The sequence below is a fragment of the Glandiceps talaboti genome, chromosome 1 (assembly GCF_964340395.1).
Source record: "Glandiceps talaboti chromosome 1, keGlaTala1.1, whole genome shotgun sequence".
Classification (NCBI taxonomy): domain Eukaryota; kingdom Metazoa; phylum Hemichordata; class Enteropneusta; family Spengelidae; genus Glandiceps; species Glandiceps talaboti.
In genome coordinates, this window is record NC_135549.1 from 16,496,386 (window position 1) to 16,521,900 (window position 25,515).

The 25,515-nt window shown below is 34.2% G+C and overlaps 1 protein-coding gene across 1 annotated transcript in view; it reads right to left on the reverse strand.

Annotated features, from left to right (window-relative positions):
- The window catches only part of LOC144437028 (calcium-dependent secretion activator 1-like), an 81,659-nt gene that overhangs the window by 36,995 nt on the left and 19,149 nt on the right, over positions 1-25,515 (reverse strand). The window contains exons 2-3 of the mRNA XM_078125899.1: positions 2,871-2,951; positions 1,412-1,566 (exon numbers count right to left, since the gene is read on the reverse strand). Of these exons, the coding sequence (XP_077982025.1) occupies positions 1,412-1,566; positions 2,871-2,951 (236 nt within the window). The remainder of the gene's footprint in view (positions 1-1,411; positions 1,567-2,870; positions 2,952-25,515) is intronic.

A 25,515-nucleotide genomic window follows, 5' to 3' on the forward strand; every position in this document is an offset into this window, starting at 1 on the left:
TTACATTTTGTATTTTAATGAGGACTAAATAAGCCGTTACACTTGGCTGACTTGATTGTTTAAAATAGAACTATAATGCTAAAAAAAATAATTGTTTGGTTCTGGTTACCTGACCCCACCTAGCTATTCATTGCCAACCCTAAACTTTTTTTCACGTATTCAAGAAAAAAATAATAAAATCGCAAAAATTGTGAAGTCTCACGAGAAATAGTGGATGCGGAAACTGACATCAACTTAAAAAGACAATCTAAAACTGTTCTTCCAATCTGTAATGACTGTACATGTACATCTGATAGGGAGAAATAAACAACACAGAGACCATTTGGAAAACAACGGAAAACCTGAACTAGACACTCACATGAAAAAAAAGATATAATAAATATAAAACACAAAAATCTACCTACCCCACCTATTCTAAAATTGGTCGTAACCAGAACCACACAATTTTTTTATTACACCTACTAGTATAACAGTAACAAATATAAATATAGCTATAGAATATGGTAAGAGCACACATTGTGTATGAAAAGTTACTTGCAATCCACAATTCTACTGTCAGCATTGCAATTTCAACAATGATTTTATTTTCTGAGCTTACAGGACAAACTGAGACAGCCCCATGTTGCATTTTACATCTTGCATTATTTTGCAGATGAAATGTTCGGCAATGGTATTAGTCATTAACAAAATAAGTGGTGCTCTTATGTCAACCATTACATACAAACTGTTGCCATTCTATTGTCAAGACTGCCAAGACCAACATGGTATATAAAAAAGTCTAACGTGTCTGCTTATTTTGACCCCCACGATCTCATACCCCTCCCACCCCACCCCAATTATCTCCTAACCCCACATATCCACACCAACATGAATTGAATATTGGGAAACCAAAATGAACCATCAAAGGGAAATTGATGGGGTGGCATGCAATAAGGCACAGTTCGTGTCATGGAGATGCATATACCAAGGAATTGCTGCCAGTTTATTTCCCTATTTCATGTAACTTAATTGCACCCTCCCTTTAACAACAATTTTCTATAGAGCTGTCATGTAAGTCATTGTAAACACATGAATAATAATGATAATAAGTTATATTGGTTTTTGGGTAAGTTTTGTCGAATGATCTGAATACAGCTCATGACACATATGTCAGTGGTCACATCAAAAATGGTATTTCTCTACTTCTTCCACAGAGGGCGCCATTTATTGGAATGGTATATTAGCAGTATAACTTTAGTAATCATGCATTTGATATGATGCTAAATGCAAGCAAGGCTGCAGTATCAATGTTGTAGTCCCTAATGAGGCATCAGTAAGAATCACGATTCATGCCATGGTTAGAATTTGGTGTGTAGATACAGGGAGGTGTTAAGGATGTAAACTTTAATATAAACAACTAAAAGCCACCTACCTCTTGAGTTTTTGTATGGAGTACTTAGAATCAGTATTTCCCTTGGATACTGGTAGGCTTTCTAGATTTGCCATCAATAGATTTACAGCTGACCTCAATTCTTCAACATACATGCCTTCCATTTCTTTGACTATGAATTTGGGACCCCGCCGTGTCTGATATAAAAAAAAAAGAGAATCACACAAAAATTGTCAAAAACTTGCAATGTTATTATATCTTTAGTTGTTCTAATAAAATACTGTTTTTTTTTTATATCCACTAAAATAACGAAAATCATGAAACATTTCCTTAAAAATGTTGAAAGGAATGAAATTAACTCTGAAAATAGAAAATGGCTTTATTTTCTTTGCATTAAGCTATCTCCTTACATTAACATAACTAAAATTGTTTCTAATTTATTTTTTCAAAGTGACTTTATTTCACTGTCTAACTAGTTTGTTTTATAGCAGATATCAAACTCTAACAATAGATCCATTGTATGTTAATTACTCTCAAATCTCTCTTCAGTATGTGTATCATTACAGTCTATACTGTCGTGTTACATCTTAGCACATTGTAGCATTTCACTTTCAAGGAGTTTATCTTACGGGATATTTTTACTGACTTTGTACTACTTTGTACTATGACTGCATGTAAATCATAAGTGCACATAGAAAGACAGTCTCAAATGAGTATACAACAGACTGATTATTGAGGACTGTTACTGTTTGTTTCACCAAATCAGAACTGACTCAATAACAAGTTCTCTCTGTTTGCTATTGGTATTACTTTGGGTCTATTTATATCACAATGTCCAATTTCTTTTTTTTAATCGATTTCAAAACAAGATGAAATTGACAGTCAATTTATCTGAAACTGTTAGATTTTCTTAACAGCATGTGACCCATGATGAATTGATTTTTATGTTCTCATTAACTGAAATGCATGTACATCTAAACCACTATTTCTGAATTGAAATGCATGTACAGTTCATCTAAACCATTAGTTCTGACTTGAAATGCATGTACAGTCCATCTGAACCATTAGACTAAGTTCTGACTTGAAATACATGAACAGTCCATCTAAACGATTAGTTCCGAGTTGAAATGCATGTACAGTCCATTTAAACCATTAGTTCTGACTTGAAATGCATGTACAGTCCATCTAAACTGACTTGAAATGCATGTACAGCCCACCTAAACCATTAGTTCTGACTTGAAATACATGTATAATCCATCTAAACCATTAGTTCTGACATGAAATACATGTACAGCCCACCTAAACCACTAGTTCTGAATTGAAATGCATGTACAGTTCTCCTAAACCACTAGTTCTGAATTGACATGCGTGTACAGTTCATCTAAACCATTAGCTGTGACTTGAAATCGGACTGAATAATTAATAATTTGACTGCTGAATGTAAACATAGAAGTATGAAGCTTACAATAAGACAGAGTTTGATAGGTATAGTGTTACTCACCCTGGCTATCATTTCAGCTTGCTGTAATCTCCCATCCAATTCTCTTCTTATCTGTGCGGCCTGTTCATCAGCATTGTCCAACTGAAATACAACAACATATCAGTTCTAAGTAAATTTGAAATTCAATTTACAGCTGTGAAATGTATCAATAATACCATTGAACATATCGTCATAAATCTAATTCGATCAAAGATGAGCCATGTACATGTGTGGTATCCATTACATGTACATGTAACACAACATTTTCACAAAAAAACTGTCTGTCTGTCTGTCTGTCTGTCTGTCTGTCTGTCTGTCTGTCTGTCTGTCTGTCTGGAGGAATGTGACAAATGATTAGCAATGCTACTATTAAAGACTATTATCATTGTTGGAAATTATATTTGTACAGATTCTCGCAAATATAATCAAGCAATACATTTCCTGGTACAACAAATTTAATAAAAATTGACAAAATGCCATCATACATATTGGTTATTAGTCACAGTCTTTCTTTCCAAGAGGCAGAAATGATTATACACGTTATTAAGGTCATAGAAAACAATATCAAACTGTGTACAAAATTATAGAAAATGGCAAAACAATATGCCGAAGTAAGCACCAGGAGGTATAGCAGAATAATGATCACACACATCATTTCTAGTTTTAAACAGGAAGATCTTTCTCCTGTCATACATTCAGGAACATTCTATTCAGAATTTCAGCATTTGCTACCTAAAGATGTATAGAGGTAGTAGGTGAATGATCTATTCTAGATTATTTTGAACAGTAATATATCAGCTTAGTATAATCAATACCTGGGGTACAAAAAGCCCACATTAAGAAAGATGAGCATAAAGTAATTCTTCCACAGTAATACTATCACAAGGTCAGTATGACCTTGTAGTATGTTGTCAACTGTGATGCTTTCTGCCTACAGACATCTTTTCCATCAACTATGACGATTTTTCCTAAGATATAGAGTGTTTTGGCTTACAGTGTGTTCATTAGTTGTTGGATGTTTGAGTTCTATTATCCAATTTTCCATGTCCAATAGGCACTGATGTTTGGGGTTCTATTCATCTGACCAATAGACATTGTTTGATGTTGGTGTATTCATCCGATGTTTGGGTTCTGTTTATATGGTGTTTGCATTCTATTTATTTGATGTTTGGGGTTCTATAGGCTGAGAATATTCATCTGATATGTTGGATTCTATTTATCTGATGTTTAGGTTTCTATTTTTCTGAACAATAAACAGTGGCTGATGTTTTGGGTCTAGCTATCTATAGGATGTTTCATGCCCAAAAGACAATGTTTAATATTTGGAGTTATATTTATCATATCTTATGTTTCATGTCCAACAGACAGTTTGGTGTTTTAGGTTGTATTTATCTGACTTGAGGTTCTATTTATCTGATGTTTTGAGTTATATTTATCTGATGTTTCATGCTCAATAGACAATATTTGACGTTTGGGGTTCTATTTATTTGATATCTAATGCTCAATAGATAGTATTTGATGTTTGTGGGGTTCTATTTATCTGATGTTTGCGGTTCTATTTATTTGATGTTTCATGCTTAATAGATAATTTTTGATGTTTGGGGTTCTATTTATCTCATGTTTCATGCTCAACAGACAATATTTGATGTTCGATTTATCTGATGTTTCATGCTCAATAGACAATATTTGATGTTTGGGGTTCTATTTATCTGATGTTTGGGGTTCTATTTAACTGATGTTTCATGTTCAATAGACAATATTTGATGTTTGGAGATTCTATTTATCTGATGTTTTATGTGCAATAGATATCATTTGATGTTCTATTTATCGATGTTTGGGGTTCTATTTATTTGATGTTTAACGTTCAACACACAACACACACTGTTTAATATTTAGCATTACATGATATAGCTACCAATAACACCAGGTATCACTATGCCTCCTTGTGAGAATATGTCCGGCAGAAATTAATTATATAAATATGTAACAACAAGTACCAACTCTTATTACGTATACCAGGTGTTTATGGTTTCCATTATTCATTTGTATAGTTATGGCGAGTCCTGACAGGTAATAGATGATGTTCACAATTTTACAAAATATTTCACTTCTGAAAAACTCAAAACTTATCAGCTTTACTTCTTGCATGTGTACTGATTACAGATATGATACACACTAAATTCGTCATGTGTAACAGTATTCTAAAACAGGGAATGATGTCGTACCTGTTACAATTTACGAAAAAAGTAAACGACGCAGAACCTGTTACAATTTACGAAAACAGCAAACGACGCAGTACCTGTTAAAATTTATAACACGTTATTTGATAAATTGGATGTATTTTATATCATTCCATTTGCCTGGAATTGCAAATTCTGATTAAGTGCATATTCAAAACAGAGTACTGTCAGTGGTGCAGTTAAAATCCTCAAGACAATCTCATCACAGAATAATATGATGCCCTGCATACAAAGATGGTTGTGCGGACAACAAATAAGTCATGGCCCGTAACCCATAAAAGATGAAAAAACTCAACCTGTCTCACAGCAACTGTATGTACATCTCCAGAGATAAAATATTGGAGCGCAGTTTATTTGTCCCATTGGTTCCATTATATATTGCATATATATATACTTGTATATATGCTTCAAGCTCATTAAGTACATACAGCCTGTCATGTTTTAGTCCCTTCTCTGGCTATACTTGGCAACTACAATGTACATGTCATTTAATGGAATAGGTGGCCTCAGAGAGAAAAGTCTTTGAACTTTTGTCGAAACTTCAACTTCATGAGAAAAAAATATCAATATTTAATAATAAAATTTAATTCAATACTGTATTATAAAAGAAAACAGTATTTACTATTATTGTATGTAAGCTCATAAATTTTGCTGGTTTAATTTAAAGTTTAATGAAATTAGTATTCTGGAAAAAATGTTCAAGGCTTTTTTTTTTACACTGATTTGATCATTTCCCTTTCCAACTTTCATTTCAATTCAGAAACTTGGTGACAGCGCCCTCTATAGACAATAGCTGACAACTTCCATACACTGACATGCATCGTAATTCATTAAAAGTTGACAAATTAACTTCCAAACTGATTCCCCATTGTAAGCATGAAAATGTACAATGGGCAAGCCATAAAATACCCGTACTACGATTGGTAGAGAGAATTTCTCCTGTCGAGTGGCTCATTGTAAATAAAGAAAATGGCTGACCATAGTTGTTAAATAGTACTTCTTGTTCAAATAAGGTTTTATTAATTAAATCAGCCAAAATTAAAAAGTGTCTTTATAGAGTAGCTTAAGCCAAAACAATTAGATTGTTTATTGACGTCTTTCAAACACTTTCAAACTTTCAAGGGGGTGGGGGGTGGGGGTGGGGGGGTGGGCAGTGGGCGAGTGTACTACTTAGGGGATGATTGTCATCTGAGGGTACCCTGGGTATTATACCAGAAAAATCCTTCTCTGTTTTACATGGCATTTAGTCCTAGCTCTATAAAATCACTCACAATTAAAGAGATCAACATGTTTTTCCATCATTTTATGATGAAATTGTTATTTCAAATGTAATAAAGACAAAACAAGACTAAACATATAGCCGATTGCTGTCGACCCCAATGCATCTTGGAACTGGAAAAATCGACCATTTCAGCTGAGCGTGGTAAATCATTACCATATATGATATCAGCTCATTTGATAGTGGACTAATAGCCAGCCTCCAGCACATCATGTGAAAGGAACATGTTGATGGAGAACCAAAACATCACAGCTGTATATCTCTACCTAAATACTGATTATCTGATTTAGAAATGCTGCTGATCAATTAAAACCTGAGCAAGGCTGAATATTAAAAGGAATTCATTTGTGAATATAAACAGGAAATCACACTTCAAGTCCCTGTCTACTTTCATTTTCTTTTGTTATGTAAAGTTTTCTGAATATGCCAAAATTTAAGCATATCAACTTGATAGATTATCTCCACTGTCAGCTTCTTCAATTAGGCACTGTGATAAAGATGCATTTTGCTTTCAGAAATATTGCAGTCATATGACAAAGGAAGACAGAATTTGACAGTTATGAGGAAATTTCGGTTGTAAATATATGCCAAAATAATTCATAATTCTATTCATAATTTTGCATTCATAGTTCACTAAGACCTTCTGTAATTTCAAGGCGTATGGTAATTGACTGAGTGACTGACTGGGTGTATAACCAGTGTGCCCTCTATCTTAGCCAATTTGACACACCACTGATGCACACAAGTTCTAGTGGCACACCAAAATTTGGTGTTCCCCTATCTCTTACTATGTGGTGACTCACAAGAAATGCCAGTTTTTATCATTTTGACTCACAACAACAAAATTTGGCTATCATTAGAGGGTACACTGTTTACTTACTGACTCACTCTAGGTATGATAATTGATTGATTGACTGACTGACTGACTGACTGACTGACTGACTGACTGACTGACTGACTGACCGACCGACTGACTGGGTACATGGGTGTATAATAATTGACTCACTGACTGATTTAAAAGAGATGTTTTTGCCTAACATTCAGAAAATCCATTGAATGTTCATCAACTATTAGTATTCACATAGAGCTATCCAGAGCACAGACCATCACAAGTAAAAATAGCGAAAATTTGATTTAACTTGATGGAATTCATATCCCCCTACTACTACTATGACAGACATGTACATTTCATGAATACTGAAATTATAGATAGATCATGTCCATTCACACTATCAATCTACATATGAATACATTGTTCTACCTCACTGAAATTTGTCACGAACATTTACAATAACACTACAATGGACTCAGATTTGTAATAGTTTCATTTACATCTTATAATATAGGTATTCATATGCAAACTGCCTGAATATGACAAGATTCTATAAGTTCATTAAGGTCCTGTTTACATGACGCCGTTTGAAAATGAAAACGTAACTATTTTGCTGCGTTTGATCCTCCTCTTTACGCCCTGATGCCAAAACACACATGAAAATGCCACAATTTGAAAGTACTGCCGAAAAAAGATTGTTTTCAAAGTAATCCATTTTCAACAGAGTATTAAAGTGAAAACAGGAAAGATTCGAAAACGGAATTTTGTAAATGGCCGAAAACAGAACAGCAAGAAAACGTACATATTTGACTTCAGAAACGAACTTTTGATGACATACTTTACGAATGTGTGTAACAATGTTGTTACACTTGCATATGTATAAAAACATGACTTTTTTTAACGTGTTCTGTCTTTGGTGTTTCTGTAGAAATGATTTTAAAAAATGTTCGTCTGACTATAATCGGTATGATGTACGTAAATGCATCAAAACACATCAAACAAAATTCATTTTTCCTGTTTTTTGATTTCAAAATGTTGTCATGTAATTTCAAGGTTTAAAAACCATGTCAAAGTTTTGTACTGTATTACTTCACCTGAAATATTCTTGATTCCGATTTCACTCAAAGTCGGAGTTGGAAACAAGAATTTCTAATTGAGAGTGTCTTGACATGAACACCGAAATGAACAGGACAGTCCTGTATGTACACGAAATTTATTCCCATAGGTCAGATCCAGGACTACTTTGACGTCAATTGCAGTTAAATACATTATAGCGTAGGCTTTGCTATGTTAGTACATGTATGTCTTAACTCTACCAGAAAAACTGTCCATTTCAGAAAAGGACAGCTGTTACAGATTGAAATTTAATAACCACAAAAACAATTTTTTGATAACAAAAGTGAGAACAGTACCTGGAGAATGATATCATTTTTCAGATTAATATCATATTCAGTTGCTATGGGGAATTCAAAAGAAATGATAGCTTAAGTTTCATTTTTGATAATATTTTATCAATTTTTTTTTTCAATATATTTCAAACTGAAATACTAAGTGTTCTAGTTGGTTTGTGCCACATTTTGCTAGTGTACAATATCTCTGGTGATATATGATATTACATCACATTGAAACACGTACTACATAAAATCAATTGGTGATGACTACATACTTAGCACTAATATCAATTTTGCTCAATGTAAAATGGACATGAAATATATTATATTGAATATAATTTCACCTAATTTTGAAGACACTGAACCTTTGTTTTTGTTTTTGTTTTTGTTTACTTCAGAAACACTTCCCAATTGTATGTTATAAGTGTATCCTATGTTGGGGGTATAAATACGAGCCTAAACCACCACCATCCCCACCCCCACCACCCCCATCCCACACAGCACATCCATTTTTGGGGTTAAAACATACAAAACACTGTAAAACAATAGGAAATGTAAGGTGTTTATGAAGCCAATGGAATCTAATATGGATACCCATGGTTTTGTTCATTATTTTTGTTCAAGTTACGAAGTGTGAGAAAAGTTAGTGGCCTTTAATATTAAGTCACTGGAGCTGTAGTTATAGTGTTTGTTTATCTAGGCTACCAGTGGGGGGTAGACAAGTGCTAGCATAGATTCAGATCCAACATAGACAAGCTAGCATTAATGCTACCTCGGTAGTACTAGTAGAATCTAATTACACCCTAAGTCATTGTATGTAGGTCCCTAACAAAAATTAAGACATAAATTGTGGGAAACATAATACATTTTATATGATTCTACTTCCATTGCCTGGTTCTCAAACCCTAATCACTTTGGTTTATCAGGAAAAACAGATCTTCCACTATATACGTTTCATGCTCTATCCAAAATATCAAGTATGAAATTTCATGAAGTTTCCATTTCGCCTGATCAACTCAAAGTGAGGCATAAAAGGGGGATTTTGGTTGCTATGCCAACTAAATATAGATTATGAGTCATAGTCATATGGTGATATAATTTGATAAATGCAATTTATAACATCGTTATGCTCTCTTAATTTTAGTGTAACCTAGAAGTGAATTGTCATGGCAAAGATATCGTTTCTCATGATGATGAAATATCCAAATAAACATAGTTTATCAATATTTGATGAATAGTGTTTGTACTCGGCTTAATAATAATGAGATCGCATCACAAAAGTCCTGATTTCATATTCAAAGCACATATAAGCGAGAGTTATACTAGTAGTACAGTTACCTTTTATTGGAATCTAGTTTTTGAACTGACTACGTAGCTTTTATCCGAATCACTCGGACGTCATCAGATGAGTAAACAGGTATAACATTTTGAATTTTTCTAGCAGTAAATGTTATCAATATTATTATCATTAATTTCAGTTTTCAACCTTTTGATTACTACTTTTTAATATCTGATTACAACATTTCAGAATATGTTTTCTCTCTTATCTGAGCTCTAGAATTTTTCATTTGGGATGAAAAATCTTTATCTTTACATCAAGCTAATGCCGATGACTGTGAGAGATTTACAGCGATCCAGCTGTCCCTGATCAAATCGTAAAGCTCAGTGCAGTGAATAAATCTCGTTGTCTAGAACTGTGGCTGAAATATAAACATCAGGGGTAATAAATTTCTACGCATGATAAATCCCAACCACTGCATCTCATGAAACTTACATCTCAAGCGAATCACATGCATGTCCGGATATATACACAGGGTTCGAAATTAACACTAGTCCCATGCCCACAGACTACCAATTCTTGTCATGGGGCTACCATAATTTGCAGCTGGTAGCCCACTCAGGCTACCACTGATTATGTGATGAAGATGGAAGTCTTAGATATATGGACATGAAAGAATTTTAATAACACATATATTTCCAATAGAGGAAATTTGTTTCCAGTTCAGGAATATGGGACTACAGGTCACAATCCTTGGGCTGCCAATTTCTGAAATCGGTAGCCCACTAGGACTACCAAAGAAAAAAGTTAATTTCGAGCCCTGAATACATGACAGCGCGTCGACAAGGCATATGTGTTGCATATAAAAATCATGCATCTATCTGTTACAAAAATGTATTAACAAAGGGATCTCAGTTACATTGCTGAAAATAGAATTAACAAGGTTTGACTAATTCCCTTATTGTACACCCCTAACTGTAATCAACATTTCAGAGATTATATACATACATTGCAACTAGTATACACCAATTCTCCTTATGTTCTGAAATCTAATCTCAAGATCTTTTCAAATAAAAAGCTTTATATTGAAAGAGAAAGCTGATCTGTGTTTTCATTTCATTCACAGATTACATTAAAATGCTTTTAAGTTACTGTAATGAATATATCCCTCTATTGACATTCTCTTTTTTTGATTTGATCATGTCCTGGTCCTCCCACATTTCACCTCTCACCTCTGACCTCTGACCTTCATAATCAAAGGAGAATGTGCATTCATCGATGAATACAGTAATGATTTTAGATAAACAAGACAATTCTGATTCTGGTGTTCTAAAAGTTAAAATATTGTACTCTGTAGTTTTTGGTGTCAAAAAATTTCAAGAAAGTGGTGATTGATATATAAATGCTTGAAATGCATGGCAAAGACGATTAATAGTACACACTGCATGGGCATTTGTGCTACATTGTCAAAGTCGTATGGTTTTCATCGCATATCTTGGTTCATTTCATTTCACAGTAACACCCAGTAAACACACTGATAGAACAAACATGTAACATTTACACCCATTGGCAGATACAAGATGAAATTCTCTCATGAGCATTAATTCATTGGAGTCTAGAATTCACAAGCAGACGAACCAGTTGGTGCATGAAGACAACACGAGTACTAAAACGACAACATACATGCCAGCCACGTACATTGATGGATTTCAGCAATAAACTTTGGCTAGTACATAGACATCAAAATATGGGACAAAATGCTAACTTTGATCTGTACACTGGTATGAATTAATGCAGATAATGTATTACCTATTTTTAATATCATTCCATCCATTAATAATATCTAGTCAAACAAATTGCATACATCAAAGATATTAATATTGCTGTCAATTCTTGTTACATAGTTGAATGAGCATGAAAATCTGAAACTTTATATATGCCATTAATCAAACATACTCACTAATAAGGACTAATTGAACCTGTAAATCTACCACGACCTGCCAGGGAGTCGCTTTTCATTATACAGTTGGGTTGAAATGAACACCCAAGCTTTCATAAATTATGTATTTCTTTCATAATTTTAAATGAGGGTCATTAATCACTGTTTCTAAAAATATACCTTATGAGGGAGGCCTATACTGGGTGGGCTAACATATAGCTGACAAGGTCAGGGTGAATCCATGGCCATGTGAAATCAGCAGAGATACCAGCAAAACATTAATTACAACAGTTTCTTTTTTTAGAAAGAAATAATGACTTGAAATTTCACTGACTTTGATTGATTGATAGATTAGAAGATTCCACTCAGACTCTTAAAAAGCGAAAGTATATGAGGCATGTGAGATTCAATGTGAAAGATACGGGAGTGAAACTGTATGCGTCTCTATTTGACTTGGTTAACACATTACATGTAAAGCATGACCGGAGCTATACTTGTGACTCCCTTTATGGCATGTAAACAAAAAGTGTGACAAGCTTTACAATCATGTGCGCATATAAATTATGTATGTCCTATTTTGAAAGCATTGGAAAAACAAGCCATTGAGAATGACATAGTCCCCGCTATGATTGGGTTTTAAGGAATTAGCACTACTCTGATCACGCAACAACACTTGTGAACCTAAATCAAACAGACTTAGATATGTTGTGTCTGCTTGTCGGACATGGAACATGCCTACAACAATAAAGGATTGGTCGGGTATGGGGGATCATATCAATATGAAAATGAATATGCAAATGTATGTCATAGAACACTGTCCTAATACCAACTCTGAATGAGATCTGTTCAAGCATGTCTGAGTTATGGCTTTGGACATGGAAAATTCACAAACAAAATGGCTGCCAGGCAGCCATATTGGATCGTATCACAATGAAAATGGATATGCACATGTATGTCATAGAACACTGTCCTAATACCAACTTTGAATGAGATCTGTTCAAGCATGTCTAAGTTATGGCTTTGGACATGAAAATTCACAAACAAAATGGCTGCCAGGCGGCCATATTGGATCGTATCATGACAACAATGAATATGCACATATATGCCATAGAACACTGTCCTAATATCAACTCTGAATGAGATCTGTGTGAGCATGTCTGAGTTATGGCTTTAGACAGGGAAAATTCGCAAACAAAATGGCTGCTAGGCGGCCATATTGGATCGTATCATAAAACAAATTGACGTGCATATGTATGCCATAGCATGTTGCCCCTGTACCAAGTTTGAAAAAAATCGGTACAGGCATCTCCAAGAAACGGCTGCGGATGGACGGACGGACGGACACACGGACGCACGGACACACGGACGCACGGACGGACAGACGGAACCCAATCCATAAGTCCCCGTTCCGGACTTCGTCCGCGGGGACTAATTAACATGATTATAAAGTGTGTATGCTTTTTGTGTAATGAGTATGTGCTAAATGAATGATCATGAAACATGATAATCTATAGAAAAAGTATGATTTTTCAATGACCTTCTCATCAAATACATACAAACAAGCTGTCAATAAATTCTTGGCCAAGTATAGCATAAATTGGTTGACATGGTATGATAGCATCACATTCTGAAGTGTGCAATTTCCTAATTAAAATAGCAGATTTTAGACACACATAGGAAGTCCAAATAGGAAGTCCATTTTACTCCACTATTCGGATGTAAACAGGGCTCTGTTGTCACAGTAACAGCTCTGTTGTCGCAGCAACATCTCCATGTACAACTTCCTGGTGATAGATGATTGGATGAAGACCATTCTGTTGTCACCAACTGTCACCTAATCCACATAGATATCCACAGCAAACCCATTATGCATGTACTCATTACAACCAATTACTAACGCTGAACTACTAGTAAGCCATGGGACGAATGCAATGATTTCATCAGTCTGAAATTACTTCTTATCAAGTAGCTTCTAGGGCAAACTAGACATGTGGGGATTTTTGTCTTAAACTTCTCTGCTATGGTCAGACTCTAATATAGAATTACATGGAAAGTAACATCTGTACATGTACTTTTGTACTCTTTTAGTGATTACATCAGATCACAACCAGTGACGAAATAGTCAGATTACTATTTTTTTTAAACATTCTTCTTTTCGCATTTTGCCCAGGGTTCTGTTTACAAATTGGTCAGTGAAAGACAATATGCACTTACATTACACAGGACATATGTGTATTTACTTTCTTTGTCATCAATATGGTGACAGACCTTTCAGTGGCACGATATGTTTTGTTACTTTTAATGTATATTAGTGTGCATATGGAAAATTACTGGTTGAAAATTCAAATGACGTTACAATCATTTAAACAATGATACGTTTGCTTCCAACCAACAAATATTTCAAGGCTGCTGGTAGCTAGGAGAATCAATCTAAATATACATATGATCAGATATATGTTTGCATTATAAAGATAATGTATTCATACAATATCATGCACTGAAGATATTTTCAATAAAATTATATCTATTCGTTTCTTTTGGATAACAATTTATGGTTGTGAACTTTTATTTTGGGCTCAAGCTTGACATTTAAAATTGGCATTCATTCAGGGATGACAGTGATGTGGTAACAAAAGTACCTATTATGGCCTCAGGGTGGCCTCAAAGTTCAGGTTTTTCCATTTAAAACGGAAGCAGCTTCCTTTCTGTATGCTTTCCTGGTTTATTATAACGTGGGAGTGTACGTTGCTTCTTTCAGTATATAGAATGATTGACAAATGCCATTGACGTCACAACATGTTCAAAAGTTTGTCATTAATGACTATGAAATCCCGAGGTCTCTGAGAGCACAAAGGTTATTTTTGAAGTCAGTATGCAATGAACGTCTCCTGGAAGGCATTCGATACATTTCATTTCATAATGTATGATTTCAAGATGGCCGCCAAGCCATAGCTGACGGCTTGAATAAATATAGTTTAATGTTCACTTACGGTGAGAAAATTTTCAAATTAGCCTCATTCAAAGGAATCAATATCCATACACTGTTCTGGAAAAACCCTTCATTATGAAATTGTGTTACTAAGCAACCAGACCCTAATTGTTCACGTATTTCATCTCAGTTTGTGTAATTTTCAATCATTCTGCTGATGGTAGAGCTACAATACACATTATCTTTGATGATAAGTATATGATCAAATTTTTACAGATATCCAGTTTAGGCATTCAATATTGGTGATTAATTTTGAGTTCCTCATTTCAATCTATACCTCCTGATAATGATTTGTGATGTATGTGTTGTCTACTTTGTACAATGAATTGTTCTCAATTTAAAAGAAAGTTTTAGAATTTATAAAATTCTGGATTATAATAACTCCTGGTATTAATCATAATCATGAAGTTTATTTTTCCACAAATGGTAATTACTTTCAAACTTAGTAGATGAATGACTAATATAAAACTACTGTTATGCCGCCTACATAATCAAATTAAAATGTTATTAAATATTTTCGGTCAATGTTTTATGTTGTAATCAGCTGGTATGTAACGGACTACACTTTTCTATATACCATCAATGATGCCTGCAAAATGAGTAAACAGACACTGCGAACGAAAAATCAGATTTCAATAAAAATAACAAACTGTCAAGTTTCGCATTTGTTTTGATTTGTCTTGAATCATGACTGAATGAAAAGTTTGGCCTTTACCTTTACAAAATCCTTGCCTGTAAATGCAATTAACTTCTACTTTGTAGAACCAAAGTGTAATTAAACTTCAATTAAATAAATCAAATTAACTGGAGGAAAGAAAATTTAAACTGACAAACCGAACATAATATTAAGACCTGTTATCTTAATCACATTCTCAAATGACTGCATCAATGGCGGCTGATAACGGTAGACATCGAACTGAGAAAAAATTAGTAAATTTCTAGAAAGTGATCGCCATTATCTAGACTGTTGAAAAGTGTATTGATTTCATTCATTTCATTACCGGTACATGAGGTGTTCTAAAATACACGCAACTTAATTTCCTCTTTTCATGGTCTGTAATAATTTTCTAAACCTGGCAGTGTTTGTTTGTATCGACAGAAAAGAAGAACACATAGAAAATACAATGTACATAGGTTCTGAGTATCTCTTATTGATTCAGGCCGAAAGCTTCCTACAGTTGGGATGTTATATACTTAGAATGCAAATAGATGTGTAATGTGCAGTCCTCTGTCAGAGTATTCAATGAGTGTTAGGTACAACATCCAGTTGGGGTAACTCTACTTTATGAGAATGCCAGGCAGGCACTTTTAATTCAACACTCACAAGTTCACAGAACATATGATTCCTTTGAAAGGAAATTGAGATGTGGTGTTTTGCCACAATGGTGAAGCCTCCAGTAACAAGAACAGAAATTGAGATATTTGGCAAATTTCAACATTTCCCATACATTCAAAATTTTGTTCAGATTTCACATTTTGATCAAGCATGAGTAGTGACATATGTATAGTAAAATAAATATCGAAAAAGAAGCACATTTAGCACTGTCAAAATTTCCCTTGTTTCTGAACATGATGAGAGGTAAACTTTGTGAAACATTCATACATGTACCATATACATATAGCTAAATCATATAGTATTATTATCATAATGTTATAGATTTTACTTTTTTATTGGTCTAAACATATAGTTTTGTATAACTCACTGAATCTTACACTGCTCCACTCTTTCCCTATTCACGGAATGAGTGAGATGGAGAACGAGCCTAGTGGAGTCACAGACCCTGGGAGCAGACAAGCTACACTGAACAAGATTATAGCGATAACAACTGCAAATAAATCAAAAGTTTTAACCAAGTCAGACATATGCATTTTACCCCGAAATCTGCCATTCCTTTTTTTCGCCAAAAGATAACACAGCTGCGTGATAATACACACATTTACGATTTGTTTGCTTCTGAACATACAGTTTTCTATCTTCCGCCTGGAGAAAAGTGTCCAGATTTCATGATTTTGTGAACAATAGCTGTTGATTTCTACTTCCCTTTCAGTTTCCTGATAACACTCTGTTGCCAAGGTAACCACTGATAATTTACGATACATTAATTTTGTTTGGAATGCAGATTACTAGGGGGCACTCCAGACTTAGCTACACCATGTAAGTAATCACTACAAAGAAAACCTAGCAACAATTTTGTGTTACGTTAAATAATGACGTGATTCAAACAATATTCCAGATGATTTTCAAGGAGAAATTATTTTCATCATAATGAAAATATGAGGCACCTTAACAATCAGGAACAATTACAACATTCTATAATACATTTTTTTATACAAAATATTTCACAGTCAGCTGTATCCATTTACTATTTTGTTCTGTAAATATGATTTTATCCCCTATGTTAAACATTTCAGGACAGCCAGCAGCCATAAATCGTTCCTACATGTATACTTCAGAAATATTTCTAATTCAACCCACCTCTTTATATATCAACTGGAATTTCATTGTCTTTTTTTTCCTGCCAGATTTCATAATTCCAACAACGAGCATAATCACTATGGGACTTTTATGTAGCAAACAAGAATATTTATCTCTCGCCAAAATGAGTATCTTCGTGCCATTAATTGTTACATATTTCATCTGTTTTTTCAATCAAATTTTGATGAGTCATATACCTGTACTTATAGCGAGGGCAACTTATTTTGTGTGATTATCAGTTCTTTTTCATATCAGTCAAAACTACAAAGTCTGTTTTACTCATTATTCTGACACTTAACTAACAATGGTCCTTTCACCTTTATACACACCTGTCATCCTGTCATATTTGTTATTGTTCTGCCAAGTTTGACAAACATAACCATTGTTTGCTTCCATCCTTTTCACTACGATTAATAAAAATATATATGCACAGCTGCATTAAAATTCAGATCCATATTCAAACAATAGAATCATGAAAACAGTTCTCGTGAAAAGTAAATAATTGTTTCTTTTTTTTTTTAATGTAAAAATTGGCATATGTACAGGAGGTAAGCAGGGATATGATATAAATCCAAGTCAATAATTTTCTTTTGTTTGTTATGATTCATGATAAACAATAAAATATTTTACCTCTTTTCATGTCATATTTAATCTTTATATGCATCGGAAATCAACCAATAATCTTATTATTGACATCTGTTGATATTTCCATGGCAACTAATTACAGATTTAATATTCCTTGTTTTTGTCCTGCAGAATTGTTATCAACTATCAACATGAAATATTGTACACATGATTGAAATGTGGTCACACCGACATAGATCTTTGCATTAAAAATACTCTAACTTCACCCATTTTACCGACAAATGTCTACTTATTCTTTATTTTTTTTCAATCCCTTCTGTTATTCGCACATAGATTCATAAATATTGGACGTCATTTTATAATAATTCTTCATTTCCATCTGAGGTAAAATATGTATATTTCAATATTTTCATACAGGATAGTGAACACCTTGCACTGGCCTCGTGATGGTCACATGATTTTGTCATTTTTTCCCATGATACACTTGGGGATTATGCTAGGAGAACCCATAAATCAATATCATTAATGGTTTGACACAGAAATTATTAACATGCACCGGAGATAATGGGAGAAGTGTGATGGGACGTGATAACTGCATGAAATATGTATGTTTTTAGAAAAATACAGATGAGGCTGTTTCGTTTCAGACATGGCCTATTCAATGACCCCCAAGGCATGTTGCTTGTTGGAAAACTAATGGAAATAGCTGTCTGAAATGAACGCCTGTGTGTGCTATTTCAAGACCTATAATAACACAGTATGATCAAAATAAACTGAGCAATAGGTGATGTTTGATTGTGTTTATAAATCTACCCAGTGTTGATTTAGACTTCCTCGCACAATATCTAAACAATTTGGTGTGCCTTGATTTCAAAGGACTAGTTGTCTAGCTGTTATAATTTTGATAAAAAAATTAGCAGAATAAATGTTCACCCATGGTGATTAAACATGTAATCACATTGAGTTTATTCACCTGCAACTTTAAAAAATAAATTTCATAATTAACCCTTTCAGGACTAGAAACTTTCCCGCCAAAATTTTTGAACAAAAATTCTTGTTTCTCTGTAATTTTTGGAAAAAGATCAACTTTATTTTAGACCAGAATTCAAGAAATATTACTTCCCAATGAAGTAATATTCATAAATTTTAGAAAATGTTCTTACAATCAAGTTTCTATTTATTCCAATGTCGTCTCTAGGATTGAAAGGGTTAATGTTTTATGGGTATATTCTAGCATGTCTCTTGTGTAAATTACTGAAGACAGAATTCTAACAGTATCTTAGTTTGAGAAGTTCTGCAAGCCTTACAAGTTCAAGTTTGTTGAATTCGAACCCCACTAATATTTTATAAAGTTATCCAAGCCTTGCAAATGGGATATGAAAACAGTTTCATAACAGTATCTGCTGTGATGACCATACTAGCATGTCTGTTGTGTTCATTATTGAAAACTCGATTCTAATAATATATCATGTAACAAGTTCAAGTTAGTTACACTGGTGACTGCAGAATTTCCCTCAAATACTATCTCAAGTTATCCAGACCTCGGATATAAAAATAACACAGTTTCGTAACAGTATCAGTTGTGATGACTACAGCATTAGAGTCTCTACTGACTAAAGTACTGAAGACTAGCAATATATGTTGTGAGAAGTTCAGCAAAGCCTTATAGTTAGTTATACTGGTGACTAAAATTCTCCACAAATATCTAAAGTTATTTAGGCTTTGTAAATGGATACAACTATAGCCAGTACACATGCAGGGATTTCATTTCATTCTGGTATGTGATAAATTCTGGCAGTTCATCAACAATTTTGTAAACTAGGTTGGGGTTAAATGAAGTCAGCACACTGATGAGGCTGGAGAAACAAAAAACCCCTTGGAATGGCCCATCCATCATCCAAACAATGGCCAATCCATCATACAGTCTCCACAACTACTATTATTGCTCTTTGCAGCACTTACTATATATATTGACATTTTCAACACAGCTTGGTAACTGTCAATAACTGTGTTATGAAATGGTGCTGTCAATCTCTCATTACCTGCCCTACCCCTACTACATCCATCTATTATTTCAAATCGATAGCTAAGCTTTGAATTGACTGCAATAAATTATGTTGACTTCAATAACATTCAGCAAATTGAACGGATCTATAATAATAACCACTGGGATATAAACAAATTATTGTCACTCTCACACTGTAATAATATATTTGGGAGAAATGGCACATTAGATGGCAGCTCGTATAACTAAACATTACAGAGAAGTGTAATGATTTGGGTTAATAGATTGTCATAACATGAAAGGTGTTTTCAGTAAAATAAATATTAAACTTTACAGAGGACTACACTAGAATGAAGTCCCAGTAGCAGAACCTGTACTTTAGAGGCTGATCCGTGGCTTTTAATCTCTTGATTTCAAGATTTGAAAAAAAGGAGCGTATCTATAGAGTACAGATCCTGGAATATGTATTACCTTACAGTTTCTGTTCTTATTTTTGTCTTATATTACTGGTCTTGTTGTTCTTGCCAGAGACAGGTACAAGTATTACCACCTAGTGATTAAACTCTATCAACGTCCCACAATTTTACACTTTGTTGATAAACAATGTTTTAAACTCCAGACTTGATTCACTCCTATTTACATATGGACATCAATTTAGTATACAAAATACCATCAACCATGATCCAATTATAGGTAATAAGGATTTACCTTTTTCCAGTAAAAGTACGTACAGTACATTCATCAAGGGGTAAAAACTAACAGGCTACAAAAGAAATGTTACAGATACTCAAACTTTCAATGAAATTAATTTATGAACTCATTTATACAAAAATTCAGTTTTTAACACCTAGATTCCAATAACTTAAACCCTGAGCTTCAAAATTAGTTTATAGAAACTCAGTTTAGCCTTGTTTTTATCTCTAACAATGTGCTTAGTGACTAGACTACTTTTCTGTTATGCTTAGGAGGTTTCATCTCTTTGTATTCTTACTGTCAAGAGGCTTGTTTTACACAAAGGCCTGACAAATACACTGATAAATATACTGTTATCGAAAACAGTATTCCATCATTATCACCATTATAATCATTGATTTGAAAGATGATGAACAGATGTTTCCCTTTGAGCATCATTCTCATCATCATTATCTTTTTTCTGTTCCATCTTTGAGACAAATCTTTCTCATATTTCATGTCTGTATATACACTTACGTAATCCTGTGAATTATTCAAAATAAATGATGTATCCCAACTCTGACTCTGTAAGTTGTTTTGCTAGGTTGCAGAATTAATATAGCATGATTCATACCGTGAAAAAGAAACCCAATTTCTATTCATACTTCAAAGTGATATCTAATAGTATGTTTGCAATTTTGTTCCACACAAGTCATAGTGGCAGTATGAATACTGGTTTATAAAGCTTTTTTCACATAAAACCGTGCTTTGTCACAATAGAGACCTTGAAGGCCCAGTTTGGCTTAGGAACTAGGATTAACATTTTTGGTTTGAAAAACAGTTGTCTAGCAGAGCTATAGAGAAAGTTGTTCTAGAACAAAGAATAATCCTAGAGCTAATCCCTACGGCGAGATTGATAAGATAACACTAATGAGAAAATCTGGGATTGAGTCACAGGCCTTTAAACCATAATATGAAAGAAACAATTAGTATGCATATAAAAGCAATTCTTTTCAGTTCTCAGAATATGTGTATAGATCATGAGTGTATGAAGCAGACAAATTGACAATTGGTAAATAGATAGCATGTTCATTCACAAGTATCAATCCATTGTAATTCCATAGGTTAAGTCAGAGATTAATCAATCTCACAACACAATGTACAAATTTGGAAATTACTTCACTATACAGTTAGATGTTGTATTACATTGAAGATCGGGTCACTGCGTGAATACAATCATGTTATATTACACTAAAGTTCTTTACTGATAATATGCCATGTTCTGGTAACTGAGGTTCTGGCCATTTTGCAGGTACAATGTAAGCGATTGCAAGAAAGCGCCCCCGATTTGTCAAAGATTTTCATCATGGCTGTTGATCATTTGGCTTAAGGCATGAAGCAGTGAATAAAATGTACATGACAAAACTGTGTGTGTTCTTAAAAGAGTATGGTTATGTATCTTTTGATTACTGGTAGTCATGATCCATAAAACAGTAAAATAGGAACAACATGGCAAATAAGTGGTAACTTCGTGTCTCCGAGTGTCTTCATGATACAATACAAAACTTAGATTCTGGCCCTCATTTCAGCTCCAAAGCAGCTTGCAAACATCACTCCTAGTGGTCAACCCATAAAATTTCTTATATTTCCCAAAAACTGAAATATGGCGTAAACAAGTAGCCTAATTTTCCTATATAGGCTTTGGTGCAATGTTTTTCATTGAAATGCAAGATTATTTTTTTCATATAATATTTTCGAATTCACACTTTTCAATTTTCGTGTAAATATGGCACATAAACAATCCTTACCAAATGAGTAGATCTACTCTTCATCTACAGTTGATTTTTTTTTTCGTCTACAGTAGACGAAAAACCTTCATCTACAACCGATCTACTTTTGCGCATATATAATGAGCTCTTGTAGATAAAATGTAGATGAGTGTAGATGAAATGTAGATGAGTGTAGATGAAAATAGACGAAATGTAGATGAGTGTAGATGAAATATAGATGAAATATAGATGAATGTAGATGAAGTATAGATGAATGTAGATGAGATGTAGATGAAATGTAGATGAGTGTAGATGAAATGTAGATGAAATGTAGATAAGTGTAGATGAAATGTAGATGAAGTGTAGATGAGTGTAGATGAAATGTAGATGAGTGTAGATGAGAGTAGATCAAATGTAGATGAGAGTAGATGAAATGTAGATGAGTGTAGATGAAATGTAGATGAGTGTAGATGAAATATAGATGAATGTAGATGAGTGTAGATGAAATGTAGATGAATGTAGATAAGTATAGATAAGAGTAGATCAAATGTAGATGAGTGTAGATGACATGTAGATGAGTGTAGATGAAATGTAGATGAAATGTAGATGAAATGTAGATGAAATGTAGATGAGTGTAGATGAAATATAGATGAGTGTAGATGAAATGTAGATGAGTGTAGATGAAATGTAGATGAGTGCAGATAAAATATTGATGAGTGTAGATGAAATGTAGATGAAATGTAGATGAGTGTAGATGAGTGTATATGAAATGTAGATGAAATGTAGGCGAAATGTAGATAAGTGTAGATGAAATATAGATGAGTGTAGATGAAATATAGATGAAATGTAGATGAGTGTAGATGAAATGTAGATGAAATGTAGATGAGTGTAGATGAAATGTATAGTAGATCTACTTGTTTGGTAAGGGAATTTACAAAGCACCAGGTCTTTCTTCAACACACAGCAGGTGGACCATGACCATGACAATGACCTTTCTGACATTCTAATAACAGGATAATACAATTATCACATCATTTCTTGTCTTGTAAGTACAACTAATATCCATTAGGAGTCACAAGGGTCTACACCACCCACACACACACATTTAATATTCAAAATAATACATACAGAATAATCACATATTCAAATAAACTCACCTAGCATTACACTGTAATTGACACAGTAATTAATGTCGGTTTACCTTAGTTGAGAATTGTCAACGACTTCGTCATGTTGACAGAAATCCACAATGGGCTAACATTAACCCTAATGAAATTGTCTGTGATAGTTATCTGATGGACACACTGACAGGTGCCTGACAGGGCTGAGTATTGGTTGATGGCAGCACAGGTGGACATCTATTAAGACTAAGAAGGCAGGGTACTGCGTCATGGTTACTTAAGAAAGCTCTGTCAGGACAAGGTACTAGACTATTTGACAGCATCAACAGATACCTGTCACGGATGGATATATACTTAATCAAGTTAATGACAGCATAGACAGATACCTGTCATAGCTGGATATAATATATACTTAATGATAGCATAGACAGATACCTGTCAGGGCTGGATATATACTTAATGACAGCATAGACAGATACCTGTCAGGGCTGGATATATACTTAATAACAGCATATACAGATACCTGTCAGGGCTGGATATATACTTAATGACAGCATAGACAGATACCTGTCAGGGCTGGATATATACTTAATGACAGCATAGACAGATACCTGTCAGCGCTGGATATATACTTAAAGTCAGCATAGACAGATACCTGTCAGGGCTGGATATATACTTAATGATAGCATAGACAGATACCTGTCAGGGCTGGATATATACTTAATGTCAGCATAGACAGATACCTGTCAGGGCTGGATATATACTTAATGATAGCATAGACAGATACCTGTCAGGGCTGGATATATACTTAATGATAGCATAGACAGATACCTGTCAGGGCTGGATATATACTTAATAACAGCATAGACAGATACCTGTCAGGGCTGGATATATACTTAATGATAGCATAGACAGATACCTGTCAGGGCTGGAAATATACTTAATGATAGCATAGACAGATACCTGTCAGGGCTGGATGTATACTTAATGATAGCATAGACAGATACCTGTCAGCACTGGATATATACTTAATAACAGCATAGACAGATACCTGTCAGGGCTGGATATATACTTAATGATAGCATATACAGATACCTGTCAGGGCTGGATATATACTTAACGTCAGCATAGACAGATACCTGTCAGGGCTGGATATATACTTAAAGTCAGCATAGACAGATACCTGTCAGGGCTGGATATAATATATACTTAATGACAGCATAGACAGATACCTGTCAGGGCTGGATATATACTTAATGACAGCATAGACAGATACCTGTCAGGGCTGGATATATACTTAATGACAGCATAGACAGATACCTGTCAGGGCTGGATATATACTTAATGACAGCATAGACAGATACCTGTCAGGGCTGAATATATAAAGGCTGGATATATACTTAATGACAGCATAGACAGATACCTGTCAGCGCTGGATATATACTTAATGACAGCATAGACAGATACCTGTCAGGGATGGATATATACTTAATGACAGCATAGACAGATACCTGTCAGGGCTGGGTAATACATAGTTTATGACAGTCACATGGTGTACAATTGTTGAATGGTGGCAAAGATAGATACCTGACAGGACTCAGTATTCTATTGTTTGATGGTTGCCAAGGCAGACACTTTTCAGAACTGTTTATCTGTCTATTCTGTTATCAATTATACTTGTCACCACTGAATATACTTTTTGCAAGTAAATATACAGTCCTCATGAGTAGGGTATTCTGTGGATGGTGCGTGATTTGTAAATTCAGTACAAGCAATGATGGATTATTTTGACAGGAATTAGAATCATGTACTTGTATAGTTCCTAGTATACAAAAATAAAACACTGCTAATAAATCAAAATTCATTAATCTCTTACAATCTATTTGAAACTGAATATCCTGGATAACTAGATAACAGGAGTGCAATGATCCCATTAAGTGTGTAATATGAGTGAAACGTTTTCCTGGGCTCACACTAATTCCGGGATGTAATTCCAGGAAATTTGTAAGTAGAGCTTGACTTCCATCTCAGCATTGGCTTAACACCAGTGATCCACTTGAAATATATCCTGATTATTAAAACCACTGCA